General features: G+C 57.0%; 2 protein-coding genes and 1 long non-coding RNA gene across 3 annotated transcripts in view; 1 reads left to right on the top strand and 2 right to left on the bottom strand.

Annotated features, from left to right (window-relative positions):
* MYH7B (myosin, heavy chain 7B, cardiac muscle, beta) overlaps nucleotides 1-14832 on the top strand; it is a 47181-nt gene extending 32349 nt beyond the window's left edge. The window contains exons 17-45 of the mRNA XM_011929173.1: nucleotides 244-362; nucleotides 452-601; nucleotides 767-937; nucleotides 2394-2573; nucleotides 2668-2800; nucleotides 2888-2964; nucleotides 3396-3483; nucleotides 3663-3780; nucleotides 5468-5591; nucleotides 5700-5836; nucleotides 6504-6759; nucleotides 7695-7937; nucleotides 8701-8877; nucleotides 8968-9113; nucleotides 9471-9561; nucleotides 9639-10028; nucleotides 10697-10823; nucleotides 10913-11031; nucleotides 11121-11317; nucleotides 11460-11809; nucleotides 11975-12099; nucleotides 12195-12310; nucleotides 12702-13098; nucleotides 13173-13298; nucleotides 13390-13560; nucleotides 13646-13750; nucleotides 13832-13927; nucleotides 14349-14486; nucleotides 14578-14832. Coding sequence (XP_011784563.1) covers nucleotides 244-362; nucleotides 452-601; nucleotides 767-937; nucleotides 2394-2573; nucleotides 2668-2800; nucleotides 2888-2964; nucleotides 3396-3483; nucleotides 3663-3780; nucleotides 5468-5591; nucleotides 5700-5836; nucleotides 6504-6759; nucleotides 7695-7937; nucleotides 8701-8877; nucleotides 8968-9113; nucleotides 9471-9561; nucleotides 9639-10028; nucleotides 10697-10823; nucleotides 10913-11031; nucleotides 11121-11317; nucleotides 11460-11809; nucleotides 11975-12099; nucleotides 12195-12310; nucleotides 12702-13098; nucleotides 13173-13298; nucleotides 13390-13560; nucleotides 13646-13750; nucleotides 13832-13927; nucleotides 14349-14486; nucleotides 14578-14589 — 4679 coding nt within the window. The 3' untranslated portion in view covers nucleotides 14590-14832. The remainder of the gene's footprint in view (nucleotides 1-243; nucleotides 363-451; nucleotides 602-766; nucleotides 938-2393; nucleotides 2574-2667; nucleotides 2801-2887; nucleotides 2965-3395; nucleotides 3484-3662; nucleotides 3781-5467; nucleotides 5592-5699; nucleotides 5837-6503; nucleotides 6760-7694; nucleotides 7938-8700; nucleotides 8878-8967; nucleotides 9114-9470; nucleotides 9562-9638; nucleotides 10029-10696; nucleotides 10824-10912; nucleotides 11032-11120; nucleotides 11318-11459; nucleotides 11810-11974; nucleotides 12100-12194; nucleotides 12311-12701; nucleotides 13099-13172; nucleotides 13299-13389; nucleotides 13561-13645; nucleotides 13751-13831; nucleotides 13928-14348; nucleotides 14487-14577) is intronic.
* On the bottom strand, nucleotides 1652-3655 carry LOC105502559. Its single transcript, XR_001000361.1, has 2 exons — nucleotides 2076-3655; nucleotides 1652-1977 (listed from the first exon to the last, which is right to left on the bottom strand). It is a non-coding gene; the product is annotated as an uncharacterized LOC105502559 (long non-coding RNA).
* Nucleotides 14804-27846, bottom strand: part of TRPC4AP (transient receptor potential cation channel, subfamily C, member 4 associated protein) — a 95301-nt gene continuing 82258 nt past the window's right edge. Inside the window, exons 11-19 of the mRNA XM_011929174.1 lie at nucleotides 25303-25361; nucleotides 22514-22615; nucleotides 20993-21076; nucleotides 19884-19974; nucleotides 18785-18925; nucleotides 18045-18153; nucleotides 16817-16929; nucleotides 15777-15983; nucleotides 14804-15648 (exon numbers count right to left, since the gene is read on the bottom strand). Coding sequence (XP_011784564.1) covers nucleotides 15511-15648; nucleotides 15777-15983; nucleotides 16817-16929; nucleotides 18045-18153; nucleotides 18785-18925; nucleotides 19884-19974; nucleotides 20993-21076; nucleotides 22514-22615; nucleotides 25303-25361 — 1044 coding nt within the window. The 3' untranslated portion in view covers nucleotides 14804-15510. The remainder of the gene's footprint in view (nucleotides 15649-15776; nucleotides 15984-16816; nucleotides 16930-18044; nucleotides 18154-18784; nucleotides 18926-19883; nucleotides 19975-20992; nucleotides 21077-22513; nucleotides 22616-25302; nucleotides 25362-27846) is intronic.

Here is a 27846-nt window from a genome sequence, read left to right as displayed (position 1 = left end):
GACCCAGACCTCAAGCATCCTGTCCATGATGGTTAACCCCAACTCTTCTCCACAACCTTTAACCTCAGCCTTACCTGGCCCTGCCTCCTCAGCTCCAAACCCTTACCCTCCTGAGGCTTTGTTTGCTAGCCCTGAACTTGACGCCTCTTAACTTCCCTCTCCTAGCCCCAGCCTGAGGCAGTAGAGCCCCTGAGTGCCCATGGTGGTGTCCTCCTCCCTTACCCTACTCGTGTGCCCTGCCAGGTGCTGACAAGGCTGCCTACCTGATGGGGGTCAGCAGTGGGGACCTCCTCAAAGGCCTTTTGCACCCCCGGGTGCGTGTAGGGAATGAGTATGTAACCAAGGGCCAGAGTGTGGAGCAGGTAAGCTGCCTGCAGGCTAAGCCCGTGGGGGACAGCCGGGCAGGGTCCCCTCCTTGCCAGGTCCCAGCCCAGCCTCCCTGCACCTCCAGGTGGTGTTTGCTGTAGGGGCTCTGGCCAAGGCCACCTATGACCGGCTCTTCAGGTGGCTGGTGTCTCGGATCAACCAGACCCTGGACACAAAGCTGCCCCGGCAGTTCTTCATCGGGGTTCTGGACATCGCTGGGTTTGAGATCTTTGAGGTGAGGGCAGACCCTCACCTTGGGCTCTGTTCTCTCCAAGGTAGAGGACATGGGCCGGTGTGGGGGCAGAAGCCCTGGCCTTCTGCCTGGAAGTTGGGGGTGAACTCATGCCCCTCCTGGGCCTCCCTTTCCCCATGTGCTGAGCCAGGCCCCTCCCTCTTGTAGTTCAACAGCTTCGAACAGCTGTGCATCAACTTCACCAATGAGAAACTGCAGCAGTTCTTCAACCAGCACATGTTTGTGCTGGAGCAGGAGGAGTACAAGCGGGAGGGCATCGACTGGGTCTTCATCGACTTCGGCCTCGACCTGCAGCCTTGCATCGACCTCATCGAGAAGGTGGGGGCCGGGGCAAGGTCACTTCGAGGAAGGGAGGGTGTGTGTGGTGAGCAAGCAGGGATGGATGACCATGGCTTGCATGGAAGCCTGTGCAAGTGTGCATGGAAGCACGTGATTGTGCTGCAGTAAGCATACATATGTGAGTGTAGTAGTGACAGCGTGTTTATGTGCTTGTGTGTGAAAGGGCACGTGTGCGAATGGGTGTGTTGGAGTTGAGCATGTGAGCAATGCGAATGCATGCATCCCAGTACTGTGGACAACAGCTCCTCCTGGGTGCTCAGAATTCTGCAGCTCACAAGGCCCTGTTTGCAGCCACAATTTCACTGGATCCCTAGAACAGCCCTGGGTGCAGGGCAGGGTATGTTTCCTTGTTTTTGTGATTGTGGAACATTATGTATATTTACCCATTGTACAAAGAATGGAAGAAAGAAAATTTGAAAAATTGGCAGGGGAAAAAACGTTTCTCCCCATTCCTACCACAGTCGGTCACACGACACTTAGGTTCATTTCCTCAAAATCCTTTATCTTTTTTTTCTTTTTTTTTTTTTTTGAGCTGGAGTCTCACTCTGTTGCCCAGGCTGGAGTACAATGGCACCATCTCAGCTCACTGCAACCTCCACCTCTAGGGTTTAAGCAATTCTCCTGCCTCAACCTCCCAAGTAGCTGGGATTACAGGCATGTGCCACCACACCTAGCTAATTTTTGTATTTTTAATAGAGACAGGGTTTCGCCATTTTGGCCAGGCTGGTCTCGAACTCCTGACCTCAAGTGATCCACCTGCCTCGGCCTCCCAAAGTGCTTGGATTACAGGCATGAGCCACTGCGCCTGGCCTATCCATTTTCTTTTATAGACACAGATTTCATTTCATATCATACCTTTTCTCTGAAAATGTATTTTGAATGTTGCTGATGGCAAGAGTAGTTCATGCAGTGGATGAGTTTCATGCGATGCATTTCTGCAGTCCCCTACGGCTGGGCATTTAGGTGACTGACAGCTTTTTAAATATTGTATCAGCACTGAAGACATGCATCTTCCCACTCTGCAGGTTAGAAGACTGAGGCTTAGTGATGTCGGAGGGCCCCACAGCTAGTGAGTGAGGAAGCCAAAATGTGACCTTAATGGCTTTTTTGGACTTACCCTGTGTTTGTGTGTGAGAGCCATGGCTGTGGCGGGGGTGAGCGCGGGTACAGCGATGCCAGCTTGGGTTTGCCGCTGTTAGAAGTGAAGATGACAACTTGGTGCTGCAGATTTTGCAGGAGGGGTTGGAGCCAAGCCACAGACTTTTCTCTTAGGAGATGGGTTCTTGGAGTGGGTCTGGTGTCTGACCGGGCAGATGGCTGAGGCTGGGGATCTGGGAAGGCTCCCAGAAGGGAGGTGGCCTGGGGAACAGGGGTTCAGTCCTTCCAGGATGGACTGGCTTGATGGTAGCTTTTCAAGCTCGTTCTCTGTTCCCAGCCACTGGGCATCCTGTCCATCCTGGAGGAGGAATGCATGTTCCCCAAGGCCTCAGACGCCAGCTTCCGGGCCAAGCTCTACGACAACCACGCGGGGAAGTCACCCAATTTCCAGCAGCCTCGGCCTGACAAGAAGCGCAAGTACCAGGCCCACTTCGAGGTGGTCCACTACGCGGGCGTGGTAGGTGCTTGCTGGAGCCCCAGCCCTCAGCCAGGCTCCTCCCTCCCTGCTCCAAGTCCCCCACCTGGGCTCAGCACCTGTCTGGTCTCTCCAGGTGCCTTACAGCATCGTGGGCTGGCTGGAGAAAAACAAGGATCCCCTGAATGAGACAGTGGTCCCCATCTTCCAGAAGTCACAGAATAGGCTCCTGGCGACTCTCTATGAGAACTATGCGGGCTCCTGCTCCAGTGAGTACTGAGGGACAGGATCTCTGCTCTGACAGGGGTCCACAGAGTGACATTCCCTGGAGTGACCAGGACCCTTGTCTCTATTAGCCGAGCCCCCCAAGTCTGGGGTGAAAGAGAAGCGTAAGAAGGCAGCATCGTTCCAGACGGTGTCCCAGCTGCACAAGGTGAGGCCCCATCTGGGCCCCAGGTAGACCCTCACTCTTGGCAGCCTCCAGCCCTGCCCTTCACCCCCTGCCCTGTCCCCCGTGTCTTGGGCGGGCGGCTGTTAAGACTTGCAGTGATGTTTAACTCCTCTCCACGTGAACATCACAGCAAGTCTGTGCTGCTTCCCGTCCCTACGCTGCCTGGGCAGGGTTTGCGGGGGAAGGGGTGGGAGCCCTGGACTCTGGGAGGGATGGGGATTTGGCAGGGGAGTGAAGACTTCGGTGGTGGTGATGGGAGATGGCGAAGGGTCTCCTATCACCAGAATGAGAGTGAAAGAGCAAGAGTACAGGGCACTTAGGGCCCTGCTCCCGTCTCGGTCCTGACTACTGCGGCATCCAATTCTGGTTCTCTGCCCCCTTTGTGCCTTTCCCTCACTCTTGCCTGCCACCAGGAGAACCTCAACAAGCTGATGACCAACCTGCGGGCCACACAGCCCCACTTCGTCCGCTGCATTGTTCCTAACGAGAACAAAACCCCAGGTAGTCACCCCGGGCTCACCTGGCTGGGGCCGGGGGGGCGTTGTGGGAAGGTGACAGGGCAGAGGCCAGGAGGCTCAGTACATCTTCCCCCTCGCCTCGCAGGGTCTCCACTGCTGCTTTTTCTCTGGGGCCTGCGGGTGTGCCTGTTGACCTCTGACCTTTTCCCCTCTCATGTCCAGGGGTCATGGATGCCTTCTTGGTGCTACACCAGCTGCGCTGCAATGGGGTCCTGGAGGGGATCCGGATCTGCCGCCAAGGGTTTCCCAACAGGCTGCTCTACACCGACTTCCGGCAGCGGTGGGCGACCCCTTCCCCCGCCCGCTGCTCCAGGTGGAGGCCTGAGGGGCTGGGCAGGACACACTCGTCAGAGCCCAACAGACAGATGGTCCCCTGTCTGGAGGGGGAAGCAGGGACTGTGAGGGCCTGGCCAGGCATCCCAGCAAGAGACGGGGGTGGCTCAGACCTGGCCGGGGACTTGGGGAGAAGTGAACAGGCTTGGGGCAAATACTGGAGGTGGAGCCAACAGGCCTCACTGATGAGCTGGACACAGACTTCTGGATGCAGAAAAGACAAGAGTGATTTCTAGGTTTGGCAGTGAGCAACCTGGGAGCTACCAGTGGTAGACTGACTGAGATACAAAAACGGTTTTTTGATTTGGGGGAGAGGTGAGGGGATACTGGTTTGAGCCCTGTTTTGCGTATGTCAGGTTTGAAATGCCTCCAGCAGACACCCTAGAAATGTCATGGGGGAGACTTGAATTATCAGTCTGGAGCTCAGGGCGGTGGGCAGAAAGGATGCAGATTTGGGAGTTGAATGAGAATCGTGTGGACGGGGCTTCATGTGATGCATAGTGAGCGCCGGGGCAGTGCTGCTGGCTCTTCCCCATTCCCTCGATGGGCAACAAGCATCCATCGTTCCTTCTCCCTCCAGAAGTCATGGTGTCATCCACACTATCCTTTGTAAACAGAGGTTCATACAGATACCGTACACGCACACACACGCATGGTGCTGTAAGCTTGTTTTTTCATGTAACAGTCTGGCCTGGAGATCATTCCTTATCCACAGACATATTCCTGTGGTCATCGTCCGTTTTTCATGGCTGCGAAACATCTCATAGTCTGGTGGACTGCATGCTTTGTTTAATGAGTCCCCCTCGTGAGGAGCCTTTTGTGTTTCTGGTTTTGCCTTCATAGCGTGGCTGGAGCCCACCTGACCCACACAGCCCTGTGCACATGTGCACGTGTATCCGCCTAGAAGGGGGTGGGCTGGGAGCCCTGGCTCCTTAGCATTAGAATTCTCTCCCAAATGTTTCTTCGGTGATAGGGCACAGCATGTCACCTTCTACTAATATTTTTTGCCTTTAAAAAAGTTTTAAAAAATAGTGCATGCCTTCTGTAAAAAGCCTCTTTAAAAACTCACTGAACGCATTTAAAATCCCAAGGTTGTGTTTTTTTTTTTTTTTGAGACAGACTGTCACTCTGTCGCCCAGGCTGGAGTGCAGTGGCGCGATCTTGGCTCACTGCAACCTCTGCCCTCCCAGGTTCAAGCAATTCTGCAATTCTTCTGCCTCAGCCTCCTAAGTAGCTGGGATTACAGGCGCCTGCCACTATGCCCCAATAATCTTTGTGTTTTTAGTAGAAACGGGGTTTCGCCATGTTGCCCACGCTGGTCTTGAACTCCTGGGCTCAAGCAATCCACCCGCCTCGGCCTCCCAAAGTGTTGAGATTACAGGCGTGAGCCACCGCACCTGGCCAGCCCCCCAAGGATTTTAAGTGGAGTATCCCTAGTGTCCCCGTGTGGTGACACACCCCAACCCCCTTGTTCCGCGTGTGCCCTGCTGGAACTTCTGCACCAGCCTTGGAGAGGCCCAGGAACGAGTCCCTTGCTACCCACACCAGCCTCCTTGGTCCCTGACTTCTCCATTCTCAGTGGCCTGTGCCCCACACCCAGCCCTCTCCTTACCAGCTCTACCCTGCTTTCCCAGGTACCGTATCCTGAACCCCAGCGCCATCCCGGACGACACCTTCATGGACAGCAGGAAGGCCACAGAGAAGCTGCTGGGCTCACTGGACTTGGACCACGCCCAGTACCAGTTTGGCCACACCAAGGTCAGGGCACTGTGGGATCAAGGCTGGCCCTGGCTGTGGTGGTCACACTGGGCAGGGTTCATGCAGATGGTCGGGGGTTAACCTGGCTGTCCCCTTGTCTGTCCCCAGGTGTTCTTCAAGGCTGGGCTTCTAGGCATCCTGGAAGAGCTCCGTGACCAGCGCCTGGCCAAGGTGCTAACGCTGCTGCAGGCACGGAGCCGTGGCCGCCTCATGCGCCTTGAGTACCAGCGCCTGCTGGGAGGAAGGTGGGTATGGGAAGGAGGCTGGGGACAGGATGTGGCCCTGCCCCTCACCTCCCAGACCCACTGGCTTTCCCGGCCCTGACATGCTGTCCTGTAGTCAGATCAGCCCCTGTGGCTGCTTGGAGCAAGGTTCTGTTCTGTGTCCCCCAGCCTCCATTTCCCCACTTCAAAAACTGGGGTAGGGCACTTGCTTCTCCATTCCAGGCCATCAGTGTGTGACTCGGAGGGGCAGCGATGGCACCCAGTGTTTTCCAAGACTCTTGAGAGCCGGGCCCTGGGCAAGATACTTTCTCTGCATTATCCTGGTTAAAGCGCTGATGGTCCTGAGACACAGGCGCTGTGATGATCTCCACTCAGCAGAGGGGTGCCTGTGTCAGACAGCCAGTGCCAGCTGGCATGTCAGTCCAGGCCACTGACCCCAGAGCCCCATGGCTTAACAGCCGTGGTGTCTTCTGGCGCTTGCAGAGGCCACCAGGACATGGCGGCTCATGAGCCTCTTCACTGGAGGCAGGCCTGTGGGCCTCCCCTGAGCCTCACCTGTAAAGCAGAGATATTAGGAGCTACTCCATGAGGCTGCTAGGAAGGCAAAACAAGTGAACTGTGTGCCTAGTGTCACCATCTGTGGCGGGCAGCACTGAGCCAGCCTCACAGCTCGGCTGCCCCTCCCTAGGGATGCGCTGTTCACCATCCAGTGGAACATCCGTGCTTTCAATGCCGTCAAGAACTGGTCATGGATGAAGCTCTTTTTCAAGATGAAGCCGCTGCTGCGCTCAGCGCAGGCTGAGGAGGAGCTGGCGGCCCTGCGGGCAGAGCTGCGGGGGTTGCGAGGGGCGCTGGCTGCGGCTGAGGCCAAGCGCCAGGAACTGGAGGAGACGCACGTCAGCGTCACCCAGGAGAAGAATGACCTGGCCCTGCAGCTGCAGGCCGTGAGTCGGGGTTCCCCTTGTGACTGGGTGACCCTGAGTACCCCTGGCTGCTCTGAGGAATACTTCAGCCAGACCCATGGGACTCAGGCCTTACGTCTCCCTGTTCCAGAGGTGCCATGAGATGAGGCCTCCATGTCCCAGCCTCCCCACTCTGGCCACATGTCCTGGCACTCTCCCCTCATGCCACCTTGGCCTCCCGGTAAAGCCGAGGAACCCTAGCTCCGCAGCTCTCCCCTCCTTGCTGTCCCTGAAACCAAACAGACCATGCTCTGTTCTCTGGTTAAGGGCCACGGGAACCCAGGTGGCAGGTATCAGGGTGATAGCCAGAGGGCATGGGTCAAGGGTCTGGAATGTCCCCAGGTCCGCGGAGCAAGCTTTCCCGCCCTTGGCACGTGGCATTGTTTATCAGTTGTGTGCCAGGCTCAGGCTAGTGCAGGAGGAACGTTGGTGGGAAGACAGAGATGGCCCTATGGTCACAAAACTCACCTGCTAGTGCAGGAGACTGTGACGCAGCCAGGCGGTAAGGAAATGGGGGGTAAGGATACCTGAGCCCTTCCAGGGAGTGCCTCCAGGAGCCCGTCCGTGGCTGCGCAGGGGCTGCTGCTGCTCACCCTGCCCCTTGGAAGGCCTCAGCCCAACAGCGGGGCAAAGGGCTTTTCTCTCAGAACCCTTGTTGGGCCTCACTCTGGGCTGCCCCCCACAGGTCTAACGTTCCCCTCGTGATGCTCTGGGGTGTCCCTCTCCCTGAGCCCTTGCCCCTCCATGCCCAAGAGCAGGTCAAGGCATTCCTGAGTTCTCCGAGCCCAGCCGAGCATGGGCTTCAAACCTTTGGATGGACAAACAAAAGTAGTTTCCTCTCCAGGGCCTGACCTGGTGTCCCTCTGCTGCTTTACCTGGCCCTCCCCTGACCCGGCCCCACTCCGTGTGCCCTTCAGGAGCAGGACAACCTGGCAGATGCCGAGGAGCGCTGCCACTTGCTGATCAAGTCCAAGGTGCAGCTGGAGGGGAAGGTGAAGGAGCTGAGTGAGCGGCTGGAGGATGAGGAGGAGGTGAACGCTGACCTGGCCGCCCGCCGGCGCAAGCTGGAGGACGAGTGCACGGAGCTCAAGAAGGACATTGATGACCTGGAGCTGACACTGGCCAAAGCTGAGAAGGAGAAGCAAGCCACTGAGAACAAGGTGTGGGCCGGGCCAGCTGTGGGGAAGGGCCCAGAGCCAGGGGGCCAGCTTTGAGGCAGGCGGCTGCAGGTCCCACCCCTGCTCTGCCAAGCCTCTGCTTTGTGGCCCTGCGCATGTCACTACCTTTCTTGGTCCTCAGTTTCCTTGTCTGTCAAGTAGGGTTAGCAGCACTACCATTAGGGTAGCTGGTGATGTGGTGTGTGACTGGCCTTTCCTGAGCACACACTCCTGGGCCTTGCTCACAGTAGGTGTTTAGCACATGCTGGTGATCCTCATCCATCCTGGAGTGCAAGCCCCTTGAGGGCAGGAACTCCATGTCCCCAGCTCTGCGTCCTGCAGGTGACTTCTGACCTTGAGCCCTCGTGATGGCCGCTGTGGTTCCCAGTGCTGGAGGAGTGACTCCATTACACAGGAGGGAAAGTGAGGCGGGGGAGGCAGCTTAGGCTCTCACAGGGGCTCACCAAGGAGGCCAGGACTAGGAGGCAGCTGCCCTGGGCACCCGCTAATACTGCACATGGCTCTGGCATCTGTGGCTCTCTCGCCGGGCCAGGTGTGGTGCTGGGCGCTGTGGGTGCAACCACTTGTGAATCCTCAGTACAGCCCCATGAGGAGGGTCCTTCCCTTAGGCAGAAGCTGTGGAGGCTCGGAGTCAAGTGACTTGCCTGAGTCCCATAGCTGGAAGGGGCACTTGCTCTGACCTAGTGTGGTGGCCGCTCAGAGTGCAGGGAAGGTCGTCCTCATGGTGACGCTGGCCCTGGCACAGGTGAAGAACCTGACGGAAGAGATGGCTGCGCTGGACGAGTCCGTGGCCCGGCTGACCAAGGAGAAGAAGGCATTACAGGAGGCCCACCAGCAGGCCCTGGGTGACCTGCAGGCCGAGGAGGACCGCGTGAGCGCTCTGACCAAGGCCAAGCTCCGGCTGGAGCAGCAGGTGGAGGACGTGAGTCAGGGTCACCCTGAGACTGGGTGGTGGGGCCAGGGTGCTGGCTGGCCTGGGCCATGGCGGACCCCTGCTCTGCCTGCTCCGCAGCTGGAATGCTCCCTGGAGCAGGAGAAGAAGCTGCGCATGGACACAGAGCGGGCCAAGCGCAAGCTGGAGGGTGACCTGAAGCTGACGCAGGAGTCGGTGGCTGATGCCACCCAAGACAAGCAGCAGCTGGAGGAGAAGCTCAAGAAGTAGGCGGGGCGTTGGGGCGGTGGGGCGGTGGGGGGGCCCTCCCGGCCCCGCCAGAGTGGCCTTCTGAGCCTGCACTCGGCCCTTGTTCCCTTCTGAATTCTTGTGGGTCCTGCAGCATTGCAGAGGTTGGGGTGGGGGTCGAAAGATGGGGCACTGGGGCGCAGGGGTAGCGTCCTGCCCTCCCTGGACTGAGGGCCCAGCCAGGGACCAGGGCTGAGGCCTCAGGGCCCAGTGCAGCAGGTACATGGGGGTGAGGTCCCTCAGGGCCTGAAGGGGACTAGGGGGCGTTACAGGGGTCCCAGGCAGGTGGGTGGGAGTTAAGGCCTGCACTGGCTCACCCACCCTGCGGCTCCTAGGAAGGACTCCGAGCTGAGCCAGCTGAGCCTGCGGGTGGAAGACGAGCAGCTCCTGGGAGCCCAGCTGCAGAAGAAGATCAAGGAGCTGCAGGTACGTGGGGGTCGGGTGGGTGAGGCCCGGGGTCAGAGGCCCACAGAAGTGACAGCTGCCCCGCGTGCCCACCCCAGGCTCGGGCGGAGGAGCTGGAAGAGGAGCTGGAGGCAGAGCGGGCAGCCCGGGCCCGCGTGGAGAAGCAGCGCGCGGAGGCGGCGCGGGAGCTGGAGGAGCTGAGTGAGCGGCTGGAGGAGGCAGGCGGTGCGTCCGCGGGGCAGCGGGAGGGCTGCCGTAAGCGCGAGGCGGAGCTGGGGCGGCTGCGGCGGGAGCTGGAGGAGGCGGCGCTGCGACACGAGGCCACGGTGGCTGCGCTGCGGCGCAAGCAGGCGGAGGGCGCGGCGGAGCTGGGGGAGCAGGTGGACAGCCTGCAGAGGGTACGGCAGAAGCTGGAGAAGGAGAAGAGCGAGCTGCGCATGGAGGTGGACGACCTGGCTGCCAACGTGGAGACTCTGACCCGCGCCAAGGTGTACACGCCTTCCTCACCCCATACCCACCCTGACTTGAAACCAATCCCAACCCTAGCAGCCAATACTGTCCCCATACCCCCTCCACCCGGTACCTGGTCCTGAGCCCCGACCCATTCACCTGGCACCCAACCCCCTTTTCTCAGCCTCCTGCCAGTCCTGACCTTAAGCCATGACTCCCAAGCCCTGTTCCCTGACTCCAGGTCATTTTTGACCCAGCATCTACTTCCAGCCTTGGACCCTTGAACCAGCAGTAGTTGTGATCCCAGCCCTTGACTCCTGAACTCTGACTTAATACCTGTCCTGACTTCCTGTTCTGAACCCCAGCACCCTAGCCTTGACCTTTCTGCCACATAATCCTGACAGCTGACCTCTGACCACTGTCACCAGCTGACTCCACAGCTACCATCCCAACTCTCGCCCTGACCCACCGGCCCTGGGACTGGCCCAGCCCTGTCCGTTCTGACACGTGTCCGTTAAGCGCAGCAGTAGAATCTCTTTCTGACTTTGAACTTGGGGCTCTGCTCTCCCTTTGATTCCTGGGCCCACATCTAGCTTACCAGTTTCCGATCCCAGATCCCGGTCTCTGACTGGCAGACCCAGATCCTGCCCTCTGATGTACAAACTTGTTCTGACATCTAACCCCTGCCCCCAACCTGGGATCCCAGGCCAGTGCAGAGAAGCTGTGCCGCACCTATGAGGATCAGCTAAGTGAGGCCAAGACCAAGGTGGAGGAGCTGCAGCGGCAGCTGGGGGACGCAAGCACGCAGCGTGGGCGACTACAGACGGAAAGCGGTGAGGCTGGGGCTCAGCTGGCCACACCAGGCAGGGCTTTGGTGCAGCCCTCGCCAGCCTGACCTGCCGGCTCGCCTCTTCGCCTGCAGGGGAGCTGAGTCGCCTGCTGGAGGAGAAGGAGTGTCTGATCAGTCAGCTGAGCCGTGGGAAGGCCTTGGCCGCCCAAAGTCTGGAAGAGTTGCGGCGCCAGCTAGAGGAGGAAAGCAAGGTGGGCTGGCACCGGTGACCATGGAGTGGGCAGGTGGGTGCCAGAGCCAGTGGGCTGCACCAACGCTGAGGTCACTGGTGTCCCTGCAGGCCAAGAGCGCCCTGGCCCACGCCGTGCAGGCTCTGCGGCATGACTGTGACCTCCTGCGGGAGCAGCACGAGGAGGAGGCTGAGGCCCAGGCTGAGCTGCAGCGGCTGTTGTCCAAGGCCAATGCCGAGGTGGCCCAGTGGAGGAGCAAGTATGAAGCAGATGCCATCCAGAGGACCGAGGAGCTGGAGGAGGCCAAGTGAGTGCTTCGCTGGCCAGGCCCCTGCCATGCAGAGCTTTATGCCTGTGCCTCTGAGCCCCACTGAGGGTGGGCGAAGGGAGCTGCTGGGGCTGGCCTCCCTGCCTCCATGGTCCACAACTTGTCTGGCCCCATGGCCTAGAAAAAAGCTGGCACTGCGGCTGCAGGAGGCAGAGGAGGGTGTGGAGGCTGCCAACGCCAAGTGCTCGTCGTTGGAGAAGGCCAAGCTACGGCTGCAGACCGAGTCAGAGGATGTAACCCTGGAGCTGGAGCGGGCGACCTCAGCAGCTGCTGCGCTGGACAAGAAGCAGCGGCACTTGGAACGGGCACTGGAGGAACGGCGGCGGCAGGAGGAGGAGATGCAGCGGGAGCTGGAGGCGGCGCAGAGGGAGGCCCGTGGCCTGGGCACTGAGCTCTTCCGGCTGCAGCACAGCCACGAGGAGGCACTTGAGGCTCTGGAGACACTCAAGCGGGAGAACAAGAACCTGCAGGGTAGGACCTGCCACACACTGGGGCCAGGGCGCTGCCCTGGGGTCGGAGCACCTTGGAGTCACAGGGGTGCCCTGGTGGGGCCACCCTGGAATCAGGGGCGAGTGGAGTGACTTGGGTGGGAGTACAAGCCATGGGGGTGGCCCCTCAGCACCCTGTCCACTGCAGAGGAGATCAGCGACCTCACGGACCAGGTGAGTCTCAGTGGGAAGAGCATCCAGGAACTGGAGAAAGCCAAGAAGGCGCTGGAAGGCGACAAGAGTGAGATCCAGGCTGCACTGGAGGAGGCAGAGGTCAGGGGCCGGCCGCAGGGGTGGGTGGACACTGTCGTGCTGCTCTGCTGGCTGTCCCCGCTTCCCACCCCACCATGCCTGCTCTGTATCCGCAGGGGGCCCTGGAGCTGGAGGAGACCAAGACGCTGCGGATCCAGCTGGAGCTCTCCCAGGTCAAAGCAGAAGTGGACCGGAAGCTGGCAGAGAAAGACGAGGAGTGCGCTAACCTGAGGTGTGTCCATCCTCCTCCCGCTCCCACCTCCCGAGAACAGAAGGGAAGGGAAGTAGTGTGTACTCTGCTCTCTCTAGTCTGTCCTTCCCATGGGACTTTCTGAGGTCTGGGTTGCTGTCTCCATTCTAGAGGTGAACCTTGGAGATGCTGAAGGACTTGCCCAAGGTCACACAGTGGCGGTGGAGCCCAAGTCAGTCCACCTGTCCGCCTGGGCCTCACTCTTCTCCATGAACTTACTTGATAGGCCACAGGCAGTCACAAGAGACTTTAAACTGGGGAGGGGTGACTCACTTGTTCTCAAAATGGGTTCTTGTCTCCAACGGTCCTTGGGCATTTGTAAGGGCAGACATGCCCTTACGGGACCCCCTTTCATGCCACCCTCCTCCCATAGGCGCAACCACCAGCGAGCTGTGGAGTCCCTGCAGGCCTCCCTGGATGCAGAGACACGGGCCCGCAATGAGGCGCTGCGGCTCAAGAAGAAGATGGAGGGTGACCTCAATGACCTGGAGCTGCAGCTGGGCCATGCCACCCGCCAGGCCACGGAGGCCCAGGCTGCCACACGGCTGATGCAGGCACAGCTCAAGGAGGAGCAGGCAGGGCGGGACGAGGAGCAGCGGCTGGCAGCTGAGCTCCGCGAGCAAGCACAGGCTCTGGAGCGCCGGGCTGCACTGCTGGCCGCGGAACTGGAGGAGCTGCGGGCTGCCCTGGAGCAGGGCGAGCGCAGCCGGCGGCTGGCAGAGCAGGAGCTGTTGGAGGCCACCGAGCGCCTCAACCTCCTGCATTCGCAGGTGGGGACAAGAGTCCCTGGGGACAGAGCAGGTGCAGGCCTGCTGGCTGGCTCTGAGACTCTGCTTCCCCTCAGAACACAGGCCTCCTGAACCAAAAGAAGAAGCTGGAGGCAGACTTGGCCCAGCTGAGCGGGGAGGTGGAGGAGGCTGCACAGGAGAGGCGGGAGGCCGAGGAGAAGGCCAAAAAGGCCATCACTGATGTGAGGCTGGGCAAGGGCTGTGGGAAGCCTGGGACAATGCAGAGGGACTTCCCTGAGGCTGGGCACCTGACCAGCCCCTTCCTCCCCAAAGGCGGCCATGATGGCCGAGGAGCTGAAGAAGGAGCAGGACACAAGCGCACACCTGGAGCGTATGAAGAAGACACTGGAGCAGACGGTGCGCGAGCTCCAGGCCCGCCTTGAGGAGGCGGAACAGGCCGCCCTCCGTGGCGGGAAGAAGCAGGTGCAGAAGCTGGAGGCCAAGGTGTGTGTGGCCCTCTAGTCCTTGGCCCAGGCAGGGTGGGTGACCCAGGGGCGGGCTGGGCAGCAGGCGGTACCCCTGCCTGCAGGTACGGGAGCTGGAGGCCGAGCTCGACGCAGAGCAGAAGAAGCACGCCGAGGCCCTTAAGGGCGTGCGCAAGCATGAGCGCCGCGTCAAGGAGCTCGCATACCAGGTGGGTGACACGGTCTCCCCGGGGAGTGGCCCTGGAGCTGGCCCAGCCCAAGCAAGCCCTGAGTCCCCCTTGCCTGCCCAGGCCGAGGAGGACAGGAAGAACCTGGCTCGCATGCAGGACCTGGTGGACAAGCTGCAGAGCAAGGTCAAGAGCTACAAGCGCCAGTTTGAGGAGGCGGTGAGTGTGCTGGGGCCTGGACACCTGGACCCGGCACCCCAGCTCTGCCCCAGGGTCTGTGGCCAGGTGAGGCATCCGCAGTAGCTCCACCCTCCCGGCTCAGTGACCCAGAAGGAAGAGAGAGGCTCCTAACATCTCTGGGGAGATACACCGAGCTCCGTCTCACAGAACAGACCCCACACGTGCTTTCCCCTGGCCAAGGCTGGGGTTGCCTCTGAGGGGCGGGGCAGGCACAGAGGCACATCATGAAGTTGGTGCGTCCCAACTTCCTTATTCCCACTGTGGTATTAGTGAGGATGGACAATGGCAGTAGGAACAAAGTTGAGGAGCCGGCTCCCTTACTGGGGATGGGGCAGGGACTGGGACCAGAAGCAGCATCTCAGTCACCGAAGAGGAGCCAAGGCCGTGTGTGTGCCCCCAGGAGCAGCAGGCCAACACCAACCTGGCCAAGTATCGCAAGGCCCAGCACGAGCTGGATGACGCGGAGGAGCGGGCAGACATGGCGGAAACCCAGGCCAACAAGCTGCGAGCGCGGACCCGGGATGCCCTGGGTCCCAAGGTGAGGAGTGGTGGGGGCATTGCTCTCTGTGCAGGGGGAGTGTGGAGGATGACAGGTAGTACCGCTCACTCGGCTATCCCTTTCTCCTCAGCACAAGGAGTGAAGGCCCGAGCCCCTGGGCTCTGAAGAGGAATGTCTGCTGTTGTGCCTCTGGCTGAGACCACCTGTCCCAATCCTGCCATCTCTGCATTCCCCCATGCTGCCTTCAGCCTTCCCCGGGCCCTGAATAAACACCACAGCCAGTTTCCTTCTCATTCTTTGGGGTTCAGGAAGGAAAAACACAGCCCTAGGGACAAAAACCAGGTCCACAGCAATCATTTAAAATAAAGTTATTTAATAGTCTCCATTTAATTGGTTTATTTGCTGTTAATAAATTGGCAACACAAGGAAGGGCCCCGTGTCCAGGCTCAGGCAGGAGCGGCTGCCCCGTGCCCGAAGGGATGGAGGGAAAGGCTCCCCCCGACTTCTGGGAGAACCCCCTGGGATGAACACAGCGGCCAATGAGCAAACAGAACCAGAGGAGCTAAAGGAAAATGAGGCAGAGGGGCAGGCTTGGGGGAAGGCAGCATTCTCTGGTACCCACCACCCCTGCCCAGGGCTCAGAAGCCTTTGCCTGGGTCCAAAGGCCAGGGACAGGGGAGGCTTCGCTCACAGATGGGGGGGGGGGGTCACCCATATCTTCCTCCCCACCCCGGGACTGACGGCCAAGAAGCCGGCAGGAGCTCACACAGAGCTAATGCTAAAAGTCCTCTTACTTCTGGGTGGGCCTGGGCCCCAGGGTTCTGAAGGAAAGGTGGGCATGGTACCCCGTCCTCATTATGGGGACTGAGGCTCTCCAATGACCTAGGGCCCTCAGACCCAGGGGGACCAAGGGCTTTTAGGACTTCTCTCCCACCAAGCCTGTATCCAAAGACCTGGGGCAGGCAGAGAGCAGCAGGGAGAAACGGGAACAGGGCAGGGCGTGTGGCATCATACCCACGCTCACCCACACTGGCCCAGCAGCCTCCCGAGGCCTGGCCCAAGGTCACTCCTCAGTGAAGTCCCTGTCTATGTCCATGTAGGGCTCCTCAATGTAGCTAACGAGGGCAGAGGGTGACTGCCGGTCCGGGTTCAACAGGATGGACACTGTCTCCTTCCAGTATGAGAAGCTGATGCAGGAGCTCTGGGCAAAGAGGGAGGGGCTGGGGGGGCGCCTGGAGGACCCAGGTCAAGCCCAGCACCAGGATACCCCTCTGAGAGGCCCTGGGTCCGCTGCCCACCCATCACCCCCTTGAGGGGTGGGGCACTCACGTTCTCTAGGCAGGTGCTGTCCTTGTCCTTGTGCAGGTAGTGCTGCTGCCAGAAGCGCAGCAGGCTGTGGAAGTTGTTGAGCAGGAAGCCGGGGTACTTCTTGCTGTGCTCCATCCGCTGCAGCAGCCGCAGGTACAGGGGCAGCCGCTCTTTCCGTCGGGCCAGCATCAGGATCACCAGGCTGGTGTTGAGGCAGCTGACATTCTCCTGCAAGGCCACAGGCCCACCGGGTCAGGGGCTGGTGGGAGCCCCAGTGGCCCCTGGTGAACCTGGGCAACCATCAGGCAGGGAGGAGAGTGGCCCCAGGCCTCGGGCCACCCATGGAGCTCTCCCTGCGCAGACGTGAGATAGGACTGGGGGAAGGGGGCCCCCAGCAGCCCCAGTCTCCTGTCTGAGCACCTTCCTGCTCCCCACACCCACCTCCCACCCCACCTGAGGGCAACATCATCTGTCCCTGTCCAGACCTTGGCTCAAGCATCACTCCTTCCGGAAGGTCCATCCCAGGCAGGGCTGGGTGTGTGTGCTGGGGCGGCTATCCCACTTCAGAAGTGCCTGTCAGCACTAGCCTGTGCACCTCGGAGGGGCAAGAGTTCTGCCCCACTCACCATGCACTCCCACCTGGCGCCTCACCTCAGAACAGAACCAAAGACCACCTTTGAGAGGTGCTAAGATCACCCCCACTTTAGAAAAGAGGTGCATGAGGCTCAGAGAAGGGAAGGCTGCACGACTTCAGTGAGGGAGCTGGGCAGCCTCAGGTCCGATTCCGAAGCCCAGCAGGACAGAAGGTGTGAGCGACGTGGACATGGGGGAGGCAGGGAGAGCGCTGGCCTTCGAGTCAGCCTGTGACCTGAGGGGACTTGCGAACCCTCCTTAGGCCCTGTCCGTACAATGGGGCACTGATTCCTCCTGAGCACAGTCCTCAGAAGAGCTGGGTCTCCAGAGACGCACTTCTGGAGTAGGGGACAGAAATCTGGGCTCCAGGACAAAGGAACTGATTTCCAATCGACCTTCCCTGCTGTGTGTTTGCCGGGGCCTCTCACCTGGGTCAGCGTCTGCACGTGGATGATGTTGATGAGTCGGAAGAGGAAGGACATCTGTGTGGGTACCTGGGATATGTAGGCAAGCAGGCGGCACTCGGACAGGACCTCGGCAACTGCGGAGGGAGGCGGGGGTGCAGCAGGTCAGGCTTAGGCCCAGTGGCTTGGTCGCCCAGGCTTCTAGTGGAGCCCCGTTTGGGTCCTGACTCTGAAGCTGGGGGCTCATCATCAAAACAGCTTCAACGAAAGCTGACTGCGGCAAGAAGAGGAACCTTCAGCTGTCCTGCTACCAGGCAAAGCCGTGTTCTCAGAGCGCCCAGGAGCACCCCACCTCATCCTCCAGAACCAAGCTCAGGGCAGCTCTCCCTCAGCCCTCCTTAGCCTGGCTCCAGACCCCTGCCCTCCATATCACACACAGGAGAGTTTCCACCACAGGAAGATGGATCCATCATGCTGCATTAAGAAAAACAATGCGAAAGTTCAAATCCTCCTGCAGAGCTCCTAGCGCAACCGGTTTTCCACACCAGCTCTCAGGTGAGTCTGGCCCAGGACTGAGACCACAAGGCACAGGTTCTGCTCCGTCCACTAGTGTCGGAGCAACTGCTTCCCGCACAACTGGGAGGCAGGGCAATAGCTGAAGGTACCAAAATCTGTGTGGCTATTCCCCTGAAACAGACCCTCTGGGGCAGAAAAAGGAGGCAAACGGCTAAATTACCAACTACCAGGATACTTCTTGCTATCAATGACAGTGACCTAGACAAAGAACAAGTGCCTGACTTTTTGGGGGGTGGGGGGGTCACAAACCGTCAAGAGAATCTGCTGGATGCCACAGACCCTCTCCTAGGAAAAAAAGGAAATGCGTGCACATACACATGGAAGTGCATTAGCAAGTCCAGGAGGGTTCAGATGCCTGCTGCACCACAGGGCACCTGTAATTCCACACACAGCACACTGAGGACAAGGGGGCCAACTCATCGTGCCAGGTAATGCCAGTCCAAAAGGTCTTTTTCTGTTTTTCGCATCTTGCTAACAACAATGGATTTTCACCTTGTTAAAGTGTTAAACAAGGCAGCAAAGTGAATTGCCCTGGGAGCCGCCACCTCGAAGCCGGCCACATGGGCGTCTTGGTGCAGCTCCCTCAGCCATTCTTGTCTCCCTGCTGGAGACAGGGTGTCCGATGCCAGCGTTCTCACCCTGCATGACTCGCCTTTACCGCCTGCCTCTCACGTACCTTTCACATCCACCTGGTTCTCAAACCGGTCCAGGGACAGAGTGACGCAGCGCACCAGCATGTTGGAATCCACCAGGGAGCTGTTGATCTGCTTCAGGAACACCTGGAACTGTATAGAAACGACGCTCACAGCAGGCAGGGGGCTGCTGGCCAGGGATGGCCATGGCCCGGGGGGACAGTCACTACAAGGGGCATCAGCGACCTCCACCAGCCCCACTGCTTCAGAGAGGAAGACAGAGGCTCAGACAAGCTGAGGGACCTCCCCTCACGACACAGGTACTAAGAGGCACCCCCTGGAGTTCAGCACAGATCCGACACTCTGTCCAGCGGTTTGACACTCAAGGGTGCTGGATTCCTCTAATTTTCACTTCTAATTTTACTTCAGCTAGCCTCGGCTGGGTCTCTGTCACACACACCCGGTGAGCCTAACACACCAGGCCCAGTCTCTCCCTACAGCAGCTCCCACCGTGGCACCCACCATGCTGCGTCACGGCAAGTGCACAAGCCGTCCATTCCCATCCTCACTCCCTACCCACCAGCAGCCCCGGTTTTCATCCCTGCATTCCCGGGGGCTAGCACAGAGCCAGGCAGAGCAGGTTCCGATGAATGTTTGCCAAAGACTGCCCGGACTCTCCTGTCATCTCTCATTTAAAACCTGTGCCTAAAGACTGGCAGAGCAGGACTACAAGGGAACTTCTGGACAACCTAACACGCTCTGCAGAGCCCGAGGTGAACTTTACCTTTGCATCGGTGTTGATGTATTTATTGAATCTCTTGAATGCATCAACGTTGAACTTCATCAGCTCCCCCAGGAGGTCAAAGTAACTCTGGAGCACATCCCTTGACTTGCACTCGCTGTCCACAATGCAGTAAAGGATGTGCTGGGTGAGGAGGGACAGGGTGAAGGTGTGAACATGGCTACCCCGACCAAGGCCTGGAATGGAGCTCAGACCATGCACTGGCTCCGAGCAAGCATCCTGGGGATGGAACCTGCATCCTGTCTAGATTCTTGTCTGAGAATGCTGGTGGCTCCAAGGACAGGACCAGGCCTGACAGACCTCACCAGGGGGCAGAACAGACTGGGAATGTAGCACAATCTCTCCCCTGCCCAGGGCATACAGCTGAAGCCTGTGACCTGCACTGTGGTCACCAAGATGGCCGGGGTGCTCAGCTCCTAGGTGAGGGGAGCTGTCATCACCAGGTCTAAAACATGGCCACTGCCTAAGCACTGAGGTCATTCAAGTACATGAAGGACAGAATTGAAAAGCGAAGGACATACTTTGACCCCATGGCTCGTCTTTGTGTTTATGAGCAAAATTGTTTAAAGTTTACACCAAAATATTGAGTTTTCATCAAGAGAATAAAGCCAATTTACTCCTTTAGAAAGTTTTCTACATTTTCTTGGAGTTACATTGATTTGGTCAGTTCTTTTCCACATGGATTTTATAATTCAGGGGTCAGTTTCTTGTCCATATCAAAAAATCTGAAAGACCAATTATAACTTTGGCCATTCTGCTCTGTTTTACTTTTTCTGAAGACCACTATTCAACAAAGGAAAATTAACTTTTAGTATCAAAATATCTTCAGGGTCAAAATGCCTTGCTAACTAAACTCTCACCCTCTTGCATGGCCTGGCCACCCCCTAAATCTGTCACCCCTTAAGCACCCATGGGGAACCCACAGTTGGAAACCCAGGGCAAAAGCTAGGGCAATCCGCACTGGCCTTCAGAAGTGGTGATCTCTGCTCGGCTCCTGATGAACTGTTTGGGGCTCAGTACAGGACACAATGCGTGGGCTGGGGGGGATGGAACCCAAGACAGTGGCTGCTCCAGACCATACCTCCAGGAGGCCTCGCTTCAGCAGGAACATCTGGTCTGCATAGGAGGTGGTCCCTCGGAGGAAACTCTCCACAGCCCGAGCTTGCCAAAACCTGCGACCCAAATATTGGCTCAGGTGGCTAAGGCTGCCCTCTTCTGGCCCATGTTCAATTCTCCAAGGGGTTGGGAGATGTTTGTTCCCTTTTCATGTACTCAGCATTTACTGAACATCTACCAAGCATCAGGCTTCATCCTGGGCCTGGGGACACAGCAGCGCCCCCATCCTCACAGAGAGCCAGCTCAGTGCAGACCTCTTCTATCTGGGTCTGTCTGGAAGGGGTTGTTTCACAAAGAAGGTGACATCTGGGATCGAAGGGCTGGCTCCTGTGAGTCCCCCGTGAAACATACTCTAGGCTTTGCCCTTTCACAAGAATGGGCGGACATGCAATTGAGGGGCCAGGAATGTGTGTGGGAAGCTGATGAACACGAGCAGACAGGCCGCTGGGCCCACAGACGACGGGCTGGCCTAGGGAAGTAGTGGCTTATGCTGACTGAGGGACCCAGAGGCACAGCGGGGATCCATGACAGGGAGTCTGGACAAGGCACTGAAGCGACAAAGGCCCATGTGGGCATGAAGCCTCCTGACAGCTCATGCCTGGCCCTGACGGAACCTCTACCTGTCCACTGACTTCAAGACTCATCTGAGATGTGTCTAAGCACCTCAGAGAAGGTCCTCCTCTACTCACCCAGCCCCCAGCCCTAGCAGTAGAAGAGGCTCTCCTTTGCTCCTACAGCTGCCGGGCAACTGGCTCCATTCCTTTCCATGCTGCACTGAAACAGCACAGCTCTAGGGAATTCATGGCAGGGCCCGTATCCTAGTTCTCCCCCACCCATGCGGCACCAGCCCAAAGCAGGTGCTTGGTGAATGCTCGGTCACTGTGGGTTGCAGAAGAAGGTCCCACATACCTGCCAAGTCAACACTAGGCAAGATGGCAGTCAAACCACCTCTCCCCACCAGTAACTGTGCTTCAGGCATGGATGCTGGTGACTAAAGGAGGTATTTCTAACCTCCTGCGAAACACCTGGCTCTGCAGCCCCACAGAATTGGCAGGTACTTGTCCCCAGACCCACCTGAAAGATGACTCTGCTGGCTCCTTCTTCATGACCTGCAGCAGACGAGTTAACAAGCCCCTCTTTCCATCACACACCAAACTCCTGAAATAGAAGAGACACTGGTGACAGATCTGAGACTGACGGGGCCCCGGGGATGGGTCGCTCTGCTGGTTTAGGGGTGGAATCCATGGGGACATTTCCAAGTCTGCAGGATGCCTTCCTGCTCCACTGGGTCCACAGCCCCGGAGGCCCAGCAGTCACAGAATTCAGCCGCCAAGCGCATTCCCGCCACATCTCAGGCCAGCTTACCTTCCCAGGCCAGAAACATTCAGAATCAGACATGACTTAGAACTGCCAGAGAAGAGCTGTTTATACCAAAAGCGTATTGAAACAGGCACGCCAGTCTGCCAGATGCGGAAAGACCGTGCGAACAAGGCGGGGCCCAGCGTACTCCTGGCCTGAGGTTCACTTCCAGCTGGCCTTGGGCAAGTACCCACAACCCCAAGCCTCAGCTTCCCAGTCTATGAAGCAAAGGCAGGAGATGAGGAAAGGACTCAGGCCCCATCATGGGGGAAGGAAGATGGCCAAGCATGCAGGCGTCTGGGCCCTTCAAACAGAGCAGCTCTACTGTGATCCACTACACACATCAGGGCAGGACTGGGTACAATTTTATTTGAATGGAGAGTTCTGGTTGCTGCCTTAGGAAAAAAAGGTTGGGAGGCCAGGAATGGTGGCTCACACCTGTAATTCCAGGACTTAGGGAGGCTCACTTGAGGCCAGAAGTTCGAGGCCAGCCCGGGCAACATAGTGAGATCCCATCTCTACCAAAAAAAGTACAAACACTAGCTGGGCATGGTGGCACACACCTGTAGTCCCAGCTACTTGGGAGGCTGAGGCAGGAGAATCACTTGAGCCCAGAAGTTTGGGGCTGCAGTGAGCTATGATCACACCACTGCTCTGCAGCCTGAGGGAAAGAACAAGACCCTGTGTCTAAAAAACAACAATAACAAAAAAAACCAACAAAAAAGGTTGGGAAATTATGGTTCTTGCTGGATAAAGTCCACTGTATTCTGACGCCTATGAGACTAGCCCCCCATCGCCTGGCTCCAGGTGAGGCAAACCTAACCCAGGTAATGCAGCTTAACATGTGGCAGCAGGTAAGAGGCTTCTGTCTGTCCTGCTTGGCTGCAGATGCCAACAGGCAAGAAAGGAGCACGTAAGCAAAGGGGCTGAACGCACGAGATAAGGGGGGCGGCGCGGAAAACACAAGACTTTTGGCAGGTGACCTCTCTGAGGCTCTGCTCCCTCATCTGTAAAGTGCAGGTATGGATGGGGCTTCCTTCCTGGGGCTGCTGTGAGGCTCCGATGAGAAAATGCAGGTGACATGAATACAGTGCCTGGCACAGAGGAGCCCTCAGGACACTGTAGCTATATTTAAGAGAGGACACGCATGCATACCTGGATGTGCTCAGCAGTGAGCCCCCAGGGAACGCGAGCAGCCGGGATGGGCTGAGGGAAAAGCTGCACCCCTGCACTCACCTGTCGGTGTTGAGGACAGCTTCCACCTCAGGGATGTTGGCCTTGAGAGAGATGGCACTGAGTTCATTCAGCTCCTGGTTGTTGAGTAACAGGTACTTGTTCCTGAAACAAAATGGGTTGGAGGAGGTAAAGGACAGGAACTGGGGCTGCTGGGTCCGCACCAGGCTAGTGCAGGGAGTCTCCTGCTCACTTCCTGCAGAGAGAATCTGAGAAGCCACCAGGCACTTTCCTCCAGCACCTCTCACTCCAGCCAGCACTCGCAGGAGGGAACTCTGGGCTCTCAGGCAGTGGAATCTTTCCCTGGCCCCACCCCCAACCCCCAACCCCTGCTTGCCACATTCACTGACAAGGCCCCTTCCCTCAGCAGCTCCGGGCCTTTCTCTTTGCCTACATTTTTACTTGTTTCCTCAAAGGCACCAGCACCTCAACATGTCCAATCACACTCAAGCCTGGCCCTGCTGCAGCAGTCCCACCAACCACCACAGTCAGACATCACAGAGGCCTGGTCAACTGTGACACTTCCCCCCGCTTGCCATCCAGGCCTGTCACTGCTCCCTGCGCTCCCAGGACACCAGCTCCCTAAAAGGCATCCCACAGGAACTGAGTCATCACACAGCACCAAAAGTGATCTTCAGAATCAGGACTCTGATCCTGTCACTCCTGGTGAAAACACTTCCACAGCCTCCCACTGCATTTAGAACAGACATTTTCTGACTTAGGAGGCGGTTACGCCCTGATAAACCCATCGTATTTGAAAATACCGTTTAAGTTGAAAACATATTGAGGCTGGACGTGGTGGCTCACGCCTGTAATCCCAGCACTTTGGAAGGTCGAGGCGGGCAGATCACCAGGTCAGGAGTTCTAGACCAGCCTGGTCAACATAGCGAAACCCTGTCTCTACTAAAAATACAAAAAATTAGCTGGGTGTGGTGGCACACGCCTATAATCCCAGCTACTCAGGAGGCTGAGCTAGGAGAATCGCTTGAAACCAGAAGGTGGAGGTTGCGGTGAGCCAAGACCATGCCACTAACTCCAGCCTGGGCAACAGAGCAAGATTCCATCTTGAAAAAAAGAAAAAAAAACAAAACACATTTAATGTATCTAACCTACTGAACCTCCTAGCTCAGCCCAGCCTACCTGGAATGTGCTCAGAACACTGACTTCAGCCTACAGTTGGCCACAAACACTGGCAACATGGTGGGCACAGCACAGAGTACTGGTTGTCTCCCTTGGTGACCGTGGAGCTGGTCATCATTTTTCTTGAAATACATTCGAGCTGCAGCTGCAGCTCAGCACCCAGCATTGCAAGAGTACTGAACTGTTTATCATGAGCGCAGGAAAAGATCAAAATTCAAAATTCGACTTCTGTACCATTGTACAGTTGAAAAATTCTAAGTGATGGACCATCTGTATATAAAACCAGGCCTGTGACTGTGACCCACAAGGCCCTGTGCAGCCAGCCCAGAGCCAAGCCCACATCACTCCCATCAGCTGGCCACAATGGTCTTCCCTCGTTCAGGGGCTTCTGGCAGAACACTCACCCTCTCACGTGCCTGTTCACTCAGTTCACTACCAGCCGACCCTTCAGGTCTTGGCTGACAAGCCACTTCTGCAAGGGAGAGTTCCTGAGCGTCCTCTGGCCAGTTCTGTACCCTGTCAAATGTCCTCTCACAGACCCGTTTCTCTCCTCCTGAATACCATCTCCACTCATCACTAATGCTCAATGGTGGAATCCTTGGATGAACAACTGTCTTTGTTTTCAGACTCTGCCCTTCATGAGAGCAGGGGCCACGGCTGTTTGCATTTCATCCTGATATCCCACAGAGTACTCAGATTGAAGAGTCTGATGAAAGCCAGAGACTCACTTCCTCAGGGAAAACAGCACAGTTCCATAACATATGTGGTGCCATTTTTCAGAAGGTTAACATGCTTCCTGGAGCCCTTCTATGGCTTTCAGCCAGAAAATCTCTCGAAGAGAACGGGTGCGTAAGACAGAGGTGCCCTGGGGCCACAGCCGTCTCCGGCATGTTCTCTTAGCTCAAACGCAAGGTTTTTAAAACATTTAAACCAACATTTAAAATCAGGACTTTTCACATAAATCTTAATTTCTGGCTTTCCTTGGCCGAAAAAATCAGAAGTTATGCAACAGTGGGCCCAGTTTCCTGTGCACACGCAGCTGGCTGGAGCTAAGCTCACTGAAATTCTCGCTCACTAAGGTCCCCACATCATCTCCCCAATGCCAAGGTCAAGGGTCAGCTGCTAGTCACCCCCTTCCTGCACTGTTTTCCTTACAGCAGAGAGTAATTTTCCTCGTACATTCTCCATCGAAGGTTTTAAAATAAATGAGCACAGAATGTCTTTCAAGAAAAACGGGAGCACACCTCCTTGTGGAGGGAAGAATCCCCCAGCTGCTCAGTAAGCAGTTGGCTTTGCCTGTCTGAGGCTCCTGCCGGCCCCTGGGAACAGCCACGCTGTCCACTCTTGCTTCAGAGGGGCAGTAGGTTGAGAGATCCATTGATTCCAAAGGTAATAAGGGGCCAACGACTTCCATACTTAGTTCCTGGGGGTGGCTATGAGGGCTAGAAGCAAACTCAGGGGCAGTGCCTGCCATAAGAAAGGCTGGATAGATGGCAGGTCCGACTGCAGTGTCACACCTGCTACCACTGAGGGGACAGCGGGCTTCCACCAGCTCTAGGGCCTCCTCTTGAGCTGAGGTCATGGACCAAAGAGATTGAGGCCTTCAAAAGACAGTCCAACAATTCTCTTTGCAGGGACACACTTGTACTTACTCGTGGTGGTCGCTGAAGCTCTGAAGAAGCCTCAAAAACTGTATCTTCAAGGTGATGTCCTGAAACACATGCACAGCCTCAATGTTAAGACCACAGTCACAAGGTTCCAAAACAACACAAGCAGACACTCTGGTGAGAGCCTGCTTCTCTGAGCAGGCTTTAGTTAGAAAACCATCTGTTCACTTCCACATCTGATCAACAGCAGATTAAGCTAATGTGGCCCCCTTCCTGCTAAAAACATGCCAGTACACTCAATAAAAAATAAGGAAGGCGGGGCGTGGTGGCTCACACCTGTAATCCCAGCACTTTGGGAGGCCGAGGCGGGCAGACCGCTTGAGGTCAGGAGCTTGAGACCAGCCTGGGCAACATGGCAAACCCCATCTCTACTAAATATACAAAAATCAGCCAGGCATGGTTGCTGTGCCTGTAATTCTGGCTACTCAGGAGGCTGAGGCAGGAGAATCATTTGAACCTGGGAGGTGGAGGTTGCAGTGAGCCGAGATCACACCACTGACTGCACTCCAGCCTGGGCGATGGAGACTCTGTCCCAAAAAACAAACAAACAAACAAAACGTGTGGGGAGCGGGGCGGGGGGAAGTCCACAGGAATCAGAAATGAAGAAAGGACCGAGGAGTTTGGAGTAGTGAGCCAAGGAACTGATACTCAGCAGCTGAGGGCAGTGTGGAGCGGTGGCGACAAGACCCAGTCACACTAAGGCTTGGGTTTTAATGCCCTGCAGGGACCAGACAGGGTCTCAGGTCCCTGTAAAGCCTGGGGAGCATGTACACTTGGCGAGAGAAGGGTTAGAAAGGCCTGACCCACCAGCCCAGGGAGCCTGGCTCTGCCTGGGTGCTGCTGGCAGGTGAAGGGAGCCCTCCCAAGAGCAGCAGAAACCCTGCACTCACACGACTGGGGCAGCAGGGCCAAGATATTAAACATGAAAACTGGCCCTGGGACAGCTGTACCTGACATACCTGGCAGACAAAAGCAAAAGTGCCCTGTAGAAACGCCTCCAGGGCTGAGGCTACACAGGTACCCATGGGGGAAACTAGCCCCACTGACCTCAATGATCTGCCCGCCTTGGCCTCTCAAAGTGCTGGGATTATGGGTGTGAGCCACCACACCCGGGAGCACCGTTCTATAGGTGGATGAAAATTACAATAGGATAAAACAGCAAATAAAAAAGCATGCTGCTAGCTCATGCAGTGGGCAGCCCCCTGCCTGGAATGAAATGAGATCCCCATCACAGAGGTGTACAAAGGGAAATTGGCTAGAGGGCCTCGGGCAGAAACTTTTTTTTTTTTTTTTTTGTGAGACACAGTCTCACTCTGTTGCCCAGGCTGGAGTGCAGTGGCGTGATTTCAGCTCAGTGCAACCTCCGCCTCCTGGGTTCAAGCAATTCTGGTGGCCTCTCCATAGACATTACAAAACACAAGGTAACACTCCACCCTGAGGTCTGAAGACTCAAACACAAGCATTAGTACCCCATGAGCAATCGAAAGAGATCTTAAGAAAGTATTTTAAAAATGATTAAAAACAGAATATACAGCAGAAAAAAGATATTAACCTCATGGCTAAGCAGTTTCCGAACTGAGCCGGACAGAACATCTAGAAATGCAAAATATATCTGCTTGAAATTAAAAACTCAAATGATAAAGCAGAAGACAGGTCACTGAGGGAAGTCCCCAGAGTGCAGTGAAGAGATCAGGGCCCCATGGCACTGGGCCCTGATGGCTGTGTGGCACTTTTAGGTCCCAGAGCACCTTCCTTCTCATGCTGGTTGGAAGGTTGCGGACTAGCCGGGGGGCCAATAGGGGAAAGAGTATTATCCTTCTTTTGCAAGAAAACAGAGGCTCAGAGATTCAGTGATTCATTCAAGCTCTTACAAGTCTTCCAATGTCCTGTTCAGAGCTCTCTCAAGGGGACTGTGAGAGACACAGGGTAAAGGAGAATCTCTGGGCTCAAAAAACCAAAGCCCCCTTTTTTTGTATGAGACACTGTCTTTGCTCTGTCACCCAGGCTGGAGTGCAGTGGCGTGATCCAAGCTCACTGCAACCTCCACCTCCCGAGTTCAAGCGATTCTCCCACCTCAGCCTCCTGAGTAGCAGGGATTACAGGTGCCCACCAACACGCCCGGTTAATTTTTGTATTTTTAGTAGAGACGGGGTTTCACCATGTTGGCCAGGCTGGTCTCGAATTCCTGACCTCAAGTGATCTGCCTGTTTTGGCCTCTCAAAGTGCTGGGATTATGGGTGTGAACCACCATGCCCGGGAGCACAGTTCTATAGGTGGATGAAAATTACAATAGGATAAAACAGCAAATAAGGAAAAGCATGCTGCTAGCTCATGCAGTGGGCAGCCCCCTGCCTGGAGTGAAATGAGATCCCCATCACAGAGATGTACAGAGGTAAGTTGGCTAGAGGGCCTCAGGCAGGAACTCTTTTTTTTTTTTTTTTTTTGAGACACAGTCTCACTCTGTTGCCCAGGCTGGAGTGCAGTGGTGTGATCTCAGCTCAGTGCAACCTCCGCCTCCTGGGTTCAAGC

This window comes from Colobus angolensis, unplaced genomic scaffold, assembly GCF_000951035.1.
Source record: "Colobus angolensis palliatus isolate OR3802 unplaced genomic scaffold, Cang.pa_1.0 Scaffold8, whole genome shotgun sequence".
Taxonomy (NCBI): Eukaryota; Metazoa; Chordata; class Mammalia; order Primates; family Cercopithecidae; genus Colobus; species Colobus angolensis.
The sequence above is the reverse complement of the archived record's forward strand: the minus strand, read 5'-3'. Positions and strand labels throughout refer to the sequence as shown.